At 38.8% G+C, this 10,328-nt stretch overlaps 1 protein-coding gene across 1 annotated transcript in view; it reads left to right on the forward strand.

Annotated features, from left to right (window-relative positions):
• LOC118418186 (protein Jumonji-like) overlaps positions 1 to 9,791 on the forward strand; it is a gene marked incomplete in the record, with an annotated part of 29,586 nt that extends 19,795 nt beyond the window's left edge. Inside the window, 3 exon segments of the mRNA XM_035824023.1 lie at positions 450 to 618; positions 2,375 to 2,482; positions 6,770 to 9,791. Of these exon segments, the coding sequence (XP_035679916.1) occupies positions 450 to 618; positions 2,375 to 2,482; positions 6,770 to 6,883 (391 nt within the window).
• Positions 9,792 to 10,328: the final 537 nt, after the last annotated feature.

The raw sequence follows: 10,328 nt of genomic DNA on the forward strand, positions 1-10,328 counted from the left end.
TGTGAATAATTGTGAGATGTTGCTGCAGGGATACTGAGCTGCAGCTGTATCTGCGGATGTTGTGAATAATTGTGAGATGTTGCTGCAGGGATACTGAGCTGCAGCTGTATCTGCGGATGTTGTGAATAATTGTGAGATGTTGCTGCAGGGATACTGAGCTGCAGCTGTATCTGCGGATGTTGTGAATAATTGTGAGATGTTGCTGCAGGGATACTGAGCTGCAGCTGTATCTGCGGATGTTGTGAATAATTGTGAGATGTTGCTGCAGGGATACTGAGCTGCAGCTGTATCTGCAGATGTTGTGAATAATTGTGAGATGTTGCTGCAGGGATACTGAGCTGCAGCTGTATCTGCGGATGTTGTGAATAATGTGTGAGATGTTGCTGCAGGGATACTGAGCTGCAGCTGTATCTGCGGATGTTGTGAATAATTGTGAGATGTTGCTGCAGGGATACTGAGCTGCAGCTGCGCAGCAGACTGCGGCAGGAGGGGCTGACAGCTGCAGGGAGGTACGGCTGGCTGGAGGAGGGACACGGTCGTAAACAGGGGAAGAAAGTGCCAACAGACACACAGGAGAGACAGTGTGAGAAATGTGACTACCCTTGCTACCTTTCCATGGTAGGTCAGTTGAAATGGGCTATATGTAGTATACTTTTTATTGAATGAGCCATTGCAGCATTCAGAGTCAGCATTGTCTTGTCATGATGATGATAATGATGATGATTGTCTTGGGACTGCTAAGAGTAGGCTCTGGATATCTTAAACTGCTTTAAATTAGAAACAGTACATGGTGTACAGGTACGTGTTGTACAGGTACAGGTAAATGTACAGGGCAGGTACAGGTACGCATACATGTTGTACAGGTACAGGGACATATTGTACAGATACAGGTACATGTTGTACAGATACAGGTACATGTTGTACAGGTACAGGTACAGGTTGTACAGGTACATGTACAGATACAGGTACAGCTATATTTTGTACAAATACAGGTACATGTTGTACAGGTACGGGTAAATGTACAGGGCAGGTACAGGTACGCATACATTTGTACATGTTGTACAGGTACAGGGACATATTGTACAGATACAGGTACATGTTGTACAGATACAGGTACATGTTGTACAGATACAGGTACATGTTGTACAGGTACAGGTACATGTTGTACAGATACAGGTACATGTTGTACAGGTACAGGTTGTACAGGTGCAGGTTGTACAGGTTGTACAGTTACAGGTACAGGTTGTACAGGTACAGGTACATGTTTTACAGGTACAGGTACATGTTTTACAGGTACAGGTACAGGTTGTACATGTACAGGTACAGGTTGTACAGGTACAGGTTGTACAGGTACAGGTTGTACAGGTACAGGTTGTACAGGTACAAGTATAAGTTGTACAGGTACAGGTTGTACAGGTACAGGTTGTACAGGTACCAGTTGTACAGGTACAGGTTGTACAGGTACAGGCTGTATAGGTACAGGTACAGGTTGTACCGGTACATGTTGTACCGATACAGGTACATGTTGTACAGGTACATGTTGTACAGGTACAGGTACATGTTGTACAGGTTTCAGGTACATGTGGTACAGGTACAGGTACATGTTGTACAGGTACAGGTACAGGTTGTACAGGTACAGGTACAGGTTGTACAGGTACAGGTACAGGTTGTACAGGTACAGGTTGTACAGGTACAGGTACATGTTGTACAGGTACATGTACATGTTGTACAGGTACAGGTACAGGTTGTACAGGTACAGGTACAGGTTGTACAGGTACAGGTACAGGTTGTACAGGTACATGTTGTACAGGTTGTACAGGTACATGTTGTACAGATACAGGTACATGTTGTACAGGTACAGGTACAGGTTGTACAGGTACAGGTACAGGTACAGGTTGTACAGGTACAAATGTACAGGTACAGCTATATTTTGTACAGATACAGGTACAGGTTGTACAGGTACGTGTTGTACAGTTATAGGTACAGTTTATGTACAGGTCTACATCTGGATCGAAGTAGGTTTTGCCATGTAGCCAACTGTCCTATTAATGGTAAATTGTCATCTTTGCATGAGAATTTACATTTACAAAAAAGTATTGAGTAACTACTACTTGGTGTATCTTATTACCTACATGTGTAGATGGCTAACCTTCATGCATGTAAAAGAAATAGTCCGTTTTTTTTTTTTAATTCATCAATCTCAAGAATTGTGTCCTTGGTAAGGTACTATACAGTTGATGTTCTGGTATACAGGGTTTGTGTATACAGTCCTAATAAGCACCTGAGATTTACCACTTATGGATTCATTTCTGTCTTCATCATCTGGTTGAGTTCTGGTGTTGTGGTACTTAGATACTGTTTGTTTCTGTTCCAGGTTGTGGAGGAACAGGAGAATGAAGTGTACTGTCTGCAACATGCACTGGATTACATTAAAGACAAAAAGTCCTGTCAGGGTCTGAAATTTATGTACAGGTATGATGAGGTGAGTGAAGTTTCCATATTTACTGACAATGTAGAAAATGGGATCTGACCGTGCTGTACTGCATGGGAGCAGTGGGAAGGTTCCGCAAATAGTTGGGAAGTTTTCTTGTCATAGGAATTCAATATTCTCAATCAACAACCTTTGGAGGAAGGAAGTTGAGGAGTGGGTGGAACAGAAATGCTACACTGTATTTATGTTGTGGATTTGTAAAATAATAAGAATGTAAAGACCATTTTTCCAGCTATAAAAAGCGTTAGAAACCAGGAAGATAAACTACCCTATGGCATAACACACCAGTTGAGGCAGTGGGTTCTCTAATGAGCAGGAGATTTGGCTCTCCGCTTTATGTTCCATCACAGAGACGTCCTTAACCAACCATTGTTGGTGCTCATTTCCACCTGTGTGAAGATTAATTCAAACTCAATCCTTTAGATGTTAAAAACAATCACAATGATTATGATTTGATGCAACAAAGGTACAGTTAATGGCAAACTGCAACATAGAAATAAAAGATTTACATTAGGATGGGGAAATGCCACCCAGTTCAGACTTTGGAATACCTGGTCCAGTCTGACTGGGGTGGAAAAACCAGCCTGACCTATTCTGCATGTGGTTACTTTAGTAACTCCCTTCAAGTTGGCAGAATGTGATTGAATGGACAGCACCCCAGTATCCTAACTTTAAGATAGCATACTGATTGGCTACATGTATTTCGGGTCTGCATACACATGTTATGTGAAGCCCAAAGTAAGGTAGATTGGCAACACTAATACTACTTGATCTACAGGCAGACTGGAAAGGTTTCGTGCATTTTGATATGATACAAATGTAAGCATGGCACTAGTTGAGTCTAAAGATTGTCATGACACAATACTGCAATACATGTTTCAACTACATGCCTACCACTGGCGGTGGCACAGGGGGGGCAGTTGCCCCCACAGAAAATAGGTCGTGGGGGCATCACCCCCACAATAAGATAAGCTAAAACACCCCAAAATTAAGCTGAAACCCTTGTGTATATTTTCACTAATGGAAATTTCATCAAACCTTGCTAGTCTACCGGCAAAATTTGTCCCTTAAAATGCAGGAAAATGACGTTTCAGAGGGTCCAGGTTTCAAAATTTTGAAGGACGTTCCTTGCGAGGACACGCGCCTTTAGCACTGGAAATGGTGGGAAAATGTTGCCGGAGTGTCGTCCCCTACGGCCCTTTTCACTAATAAAAATTTCATTATCAAACATAGCTTTGTTTACAAGCAAAATGTGCCCCTCAAATGCAGAAATTACTTTTAAAGTGTCCTGATTTAAAAATTTCTCCAGACCTCCCTCCTGACGGCTTGCGTCTTGGTGGCTCACGAAGACCTAGTGCAAAATATGTTGGCCCGCAAAAATTGTTTCTGTCGTAGAAGTTTCATTAAATTCAGCTTAGTCTGTTAGCAAAATTTGTCACTCAAAATGCAGGAAATGGCGTTTCAGAGGGTCTAGATTTCAAAATTTCCCAGAATCATGTGTATTTTTAATAGAATTGCCATTGAAATTAGCTTGGACTGGCAGCAAAATTTGTCCCTCAAAGTGCTGGAAATAGCATTTCAGAGGGTCTAGATTTCAAAATTTCCCAGAAACATGTGTATTTTTAATTGAAGTTAGCTTGGACTGGCAGCAAAATTTGTCCCTCAAAGTGCAGGAAATAGTGTTTCAGAGGGTTTAGATTTGAAAATTTTCCCTGTGGTGCATGCCTCCGGACCCCCCTAGAAGGGCCATGCCTACGGTGCTCAATTTTGTGATAGATAGACGTCCGAAACGGTACAATGCTATTTTGCACATTCCAGATTTTAGAATTCACCTGTTTTAGGTAGAAACAAGCTTTATTTCAGCTTTATTAAATTTTGAGCATGTAGATTTCTATGTACCATTCTGCCCTGTACATGTATAGGCATATTTGAAACATTATTCAGGCTACGTGTATTGGAACGTCAAGATAGATGAAACCGATTGCCAAAATATGCCAAGCTGTGTTATACTCAATTCTACTCTGCCATTGCAGTCACTGAGCTGAGCAGGCTGTACAATCTATTCTTTTGCACTCATTAACTTGCTTCTGCCAGTCTTATTAGTTTGAAATAATGATTTGTCCATAGCAGAACACACCCACTCTGCTGACCACAGCAATTACTGGTAACATGTGTCAACTCAAGCTATGTGCATCCACCACCCCTACCCCCCGATTAAGCATTTGCCTCTAAAACTTAAGTCCATCACAACAAATGAGAGAATCAAATTTTCCACTATTCCTCTGCAGTCATTGTCATGATTCAAGTACCTAATTACCTAGTCATGTGGCTGTCACATACAGTATGTGACCTTGTACACAAATGACATCAGCAGGATGTTAATAGTGCAAGTCTTACTAATTTCAGATCTTCTACTTCAGCCAGGCCTCTGGTTGCCCCTGACCAGCTTTTTCAAAATGTTGTCTGACTGATCCTTGCAGACATTTGCTCTTAAGTTAGGCCACGTTGATTTGATCATATGGATGACATCCGCGCTCGCACCAATTTTCGGCCATTTCCACAAAAAAAGAAGTTTTCGACCACACAATAAATTGTGCAAAGCAGCTGTAAAATGAGCACAAATATTCCCTAGATCGAAAAAAAAGTATCAGAAAACAGATAACTAATGCCATAGAATGCCAAAATGAATCTAAAGTCAAAGAATAAGATGTGAAAAAAATCTATTGTTGGTTGGGGGAGGTACCAGTACAGAAAATTCAGGTCCAGAGGATCATTTCCAGGTCCGGACATGAACCTGGACCTGATTGTTTGTGGAAACTTGAGAACTGGCAATACTCAAAACAATGGTAATTGGTCAATTTTGCCACAAAGGAATCTGTTTGGTGGACTCCCACTGCATTTTAAAATCCCATCTCTATGTAATAAAGGCTAACTGTCTCTGTACCTTTGACTGTAGAAACTTGGTGCAATTGACTATAAACTCTACTTGACTTCGCTCTTGTTGTCTTCTTGGCCCCCTGGTTAGACCCCAAATGACTGCCGACATAGTGTGTCCATTTTGTAATTGGCAAAACCTGTTCCTCTGGGGTTTTTTCAGGTCTGGTTTTTTTTTCGGATTGGTCCAAGAAGAAAAAAAATGTTTTGCACCCGTATGATGTACTGTTCCCTACACCTTACTGTTGGTATACCATACTATGTGTGTTAAGTCCTATGTTCAACCTTCCTGGCCACTTTGATTTCATACTGAAGGCAACTTTTTTTTTCGGCCAAACTTTTTTTTTATTCGCTCGCTCGCATCAGTTTTGGAGTTCCCGAAGGATGTCATCCATATAATCAAATCAACATGGCCTTATTCCTGGCCAAAACATCCACAAACAGGCCCAAAACATCCACAAACAGGCCCAAAACATCCACAAACAGGCCCAAAACATCCACAATTTTTACTGACAGGGGTTATAAGAAGAATCAGCCCTTGGGTTTGAATTTGCAATTAAGTATTTACGTGCATAATAGATGGTACACAGTGGTCTCTACTGCACAACATGATGACTGTGATCTATATTCATTAAAGGTATACTCAACTTCAAAGGGAAGTGTTATTTTCTTAACAACCATATCTATATGTATTGAACACCATATCAACCAAATTTGTAAGAATGGATCACAGATGAACAAATAAATGAACCATTACCTGAGTGTTACCTTCATGCAGACCCATGGGTTGTGAGAATGAACTATTGGGGTAATTGCTAATTAAAAGTTGAAGGCAAATTTTGGGTCAAATAAGTAGAAGAATTAGGTTGCTAACTATTCATGCACACTCTACAAACATTGTTTTCAAAACCGGACCTACATGTAGATGTATTAAGAGTGACCCATTTTCATTAAATGCTTTTTTTGTCAGATCTTACAAACAAATGTGTAGGTATGGGTTTCAATGGGATGAAGTTACTAAAAAGGCTATCAGTTGTCAAACAAGTTCAAAGGTGATTGTGAAGCTCAGCCAAAGACTTCTAAAGAGCGCCCCAGTTGAAGTTTTTCCAATGGTTGCTCACAATATAATATTTTACACCAGTCACTGATACAATTACATTTGGGATTCAGAAAAATATTATTAGCAGAACCAATTTGATTTCATCTAATTTTATAATGCTAACATTAATTTGTTGTAAGTGTATTACATCTATATCTAAGTCTTTGTTTAAAGAATATAAAAAAATGATTTGGTCAATATTTGGGAAATGTTATTAATGACTTATGTTGATAAACTTGTTTCAGGAACAAATCCAGGACCTGGTGAACAGAATAGAGCTAGTTGTGACCTGCACACAAGATGGCCATCGTACAAAGAACAAAGTAGCCTGCAAGACTACTGCTAACACTGCCTCGTAACCTTGATATGTAACACCTGTGGGATACTAAAACACAAGTCCATAGTGATATGTTGGGAGGGATTCAGCCAGCGCCTTTCTTGTACCTTCCATACACACGCCTCTTTGGCTTAAGTCTTCTTTCTCACCACTGCTACATCCAGTGACAGGCATACATGTACATGTTCATGTATCTTTATTCTGTACCTAAAACGTGTTGCCTAAATCTGCTCATTTCAAAAAGACATGTGGACAAATATCATTGCACAATAGATAAGCAAATGCAAGTTTAAAAGTTAGTTGAATGTTACCACTTTCTGTGTTTTTCTCAGTCAGATTTAGGGAAATAATTCAATACCAAAACATTACATGGTATTTAAAGTGGCAATAAAGGAGGTCCAAATTTATATTCAAAAATAGAAAAAAATGTATTTCAGTGCCTGAATTTATGAAAGATCATCTTTATGTCATAGTGTACATGTACATGTCTCCACACTCTGTTGCATGTAACTGAATGTATTGATGTACACTTTTTTGTATTTTCCAAAAAAAAGGTAAAGAATGCAATTATCTTAATCATGCATAATATGATAAGTTCCATTTAGGTAATGTTTTTTGTGTTTAAGGAAGCTAATTTACATAATGCAATTGATTATCTGGTTTTCGACTGATGTAAATGTTAGAAAGATTGATGTTGTTATTACGCATTAACATGTTCAGACTAATTTTTTATCTTTTGATTGTTTTGATTGGAAACCTTCATCTAGCTATGTAAGCTTTGATTTCTTTGTTCTTAAATACATTGTATAGGTACTTACTAGTTACTTAGACCTACCATCCCACCTTTGGCAAAGGCCACAGACTAGACCCCTCCAGCTGTTGCCATTGCATCAGCCTCCAGGTCCCACCAAAAGGTGTTCTTAGTATGGGTGCCAAGAGGATGATTGTAAAAGAGTAGGAAAAGATTTTTGTCTAGGCAACAAATAGTAGCAAAGAAACGGTGACATACTGTTCAGGACCACCCTAGAATCTACTAAAATCAGCCTACTTTTATGAGGAATGTACATGTACAACATGTATTTGGAGGTCATGTGCCCTTGGTGGGTTATCATTGTAGCAATGTAATGGAATTGCAACAAAATATTTAACGTTAGTTGAAAAATCTGAAGAAATAGAACAAAATTATCTGTGTGTGCTATTCCTTGAAAGAAGACAAAGAAAAACTTATCTATCTTCTGTGGTTAGGCTATTTTGATTTGATTATATGACATCCTCGCACATCAATTTTCCCCTGTTAAAAAAAGTTTTTGACCAGAATGTAATTATTCAAAGCAGCAACAAAAGGAGCAAACATATTCCATTAATGTGCAAATTAAAGATATCTGAAAATGGATACTCATATCATACAATGCCAATGTCATTTCCAAAGTCAGTGAAGGAGATGTGAAAGAATAAAAATGAATAATAATATTGTTTGGTTTACAATGTTCTGTGCATTCAGTCATTTTTTTCAACCATTCTGACCACATAGATTTAATAGAACAAAACATTGATTTGATTATATGGATGACATCTGCGGGGGCATCAATTTTCAGCCATTTCGAAAACTAAAAAAGAAAACTTTCAACCATACTTTAAATCATACAAAACAGCATCAGCAAAACATATGCCGTGGATTGCAGAAATAAATATCGGAAAACACATAATAATGTCGTAGAATATTACAAGGTCAAAGAAGATGGGAAAGAACAAAAATGAATAATGTATTGTTCGGTATACTATATTCCTGTGTGCAGTCTTTTTTTTATTTTTTCAACTTTTCTGACCACTTTGATTTCATTATGAAGGAATCTTTTTTTGGGTCAAACTTTATTTATTTCACGCTCGCATCAGTTTTGCGATTCCCAGAAGATGTCATTCATATAATCAAATCAACCTGGTCTAAAGGCAACTTTTCTTTTCGTGAAACTTGTTTTCTTCCCACGCTTGTCGGATTTGGGGACAGTTCGATCCTAGAGGATGGCATCCATGTAGACAAATCAACACGGCCCTACCTGCATGTACAGTTCTGAAGTTAGTTTGTAAGTTAAATTCAAGTTCTTTTTGGTTGAAAATTCCTGTGTTATGGTACTTGTTGTGTTCAATAGTCCAAAAGCCAGGGAAGCAAAAGCAGTTAATCAGTATCTTCCCTTCTAGGCACATGCAGGTTGAAATGTGAGGAAGGCTTTTTATTTGCTAACTACACAGTAGCAGTAACTTAGCTTACATGTAAAATTTACTCTTACATCTGATGTATCTTAATTTTTTGCACATCTGCCAAAAAACAGTTTCAGAGATCTACATGCATGTCTGTTTTGGCGTGCTGAGTAGTGATGCACAGACAACCTATAGGTCATGTACATTGTATACTGGAACTATGGTCAGGCTGACATCACTTATGATGATTTCAAGTCCAATTTACCCGCAACTGGAAGGTTTATCAAGCTGCCATGTTGGAAATACTTCCATCAGTGTTACATGTACATGCATGCGGACAGCCTGCTGAATACAGGAGAGCTGCTGGGGAATAGATATCACAAAATACTCTACAGTGAACTTAATTTTCTTAATTATAGTTCTTATATGCATACATGTATATGTTGTAAAGCCAATTCCAGTTATGTTCATCTTAGATAAGTGAAATGTTCATGTTAGATAATTGACAAATATTGTAGGTAATATGACATATTTCTGAACCTGTTACAGAGTTGTGTTATGCCAAGTACACGTACCTATGCAAACAGTGCAGTTTGCCCATCTTGTTTGGACCAAATGTGTTATTGATAAATGGGTATTCTGCATACCAGGCTCCACTGCTTTGGCGTGTGCATTGAACATGATTTACATAAATATGCTTTACATGAATATACATTTTGATGCAAGTCATCCCATGTCAATACATGACACGATCTTCTCTGGTTTTAAGACAAACCGAGTCATAGCTTGAGGATTCATCTGTGTTGGTAAAAGTCATTCTGAATACAGTATTATTAAACTTTATCTTCCAACACAACACAAAACATACCCAAATTTTTCGACTGATCGACTCCAGTCTTTGTCAAGGAATGGACAATCCACAGATGATCCACTGCTTCTGTAACATCAGGTTATGTGCATTGTAGATAGCACACGTGACTACTATCAACACAGATGAGCTTCCATGATAATTTGAGAAATTTACATTCGTTTTCCTGACCCCTAAACCACCAACCAAATGTTATAGGGATCCATTCAGGGCTACTCGATTTATGCTCTTCACACGTAGACAAGCACAAGGACAATTTGCCAACAGGACGATATCGGCACCTGGCCCATCCAAATGACAGACATACACAATCTATGTTAAGAAATAATGGTATAATCTCGTATCCTGATAATTTATGCAAATGATGTCCTCATTTGTGTGGTTCTCATTTGCATAATTAATA

This window comes from Branchiostoma floridae, chromosome 6 (assembly GCF_000003815.2).
Source record: "Branchiostoma floridae strain S238N-H82 chromosome 6, Bfl_VNyyK, whole genome shotgun sequence".
NCBI lineage: Eukaryota > Metazoa > Chordata > Leptocardii > Amphioxiformes > Branchiostomatidae > Branchiostoma > Branchiostoma floridae.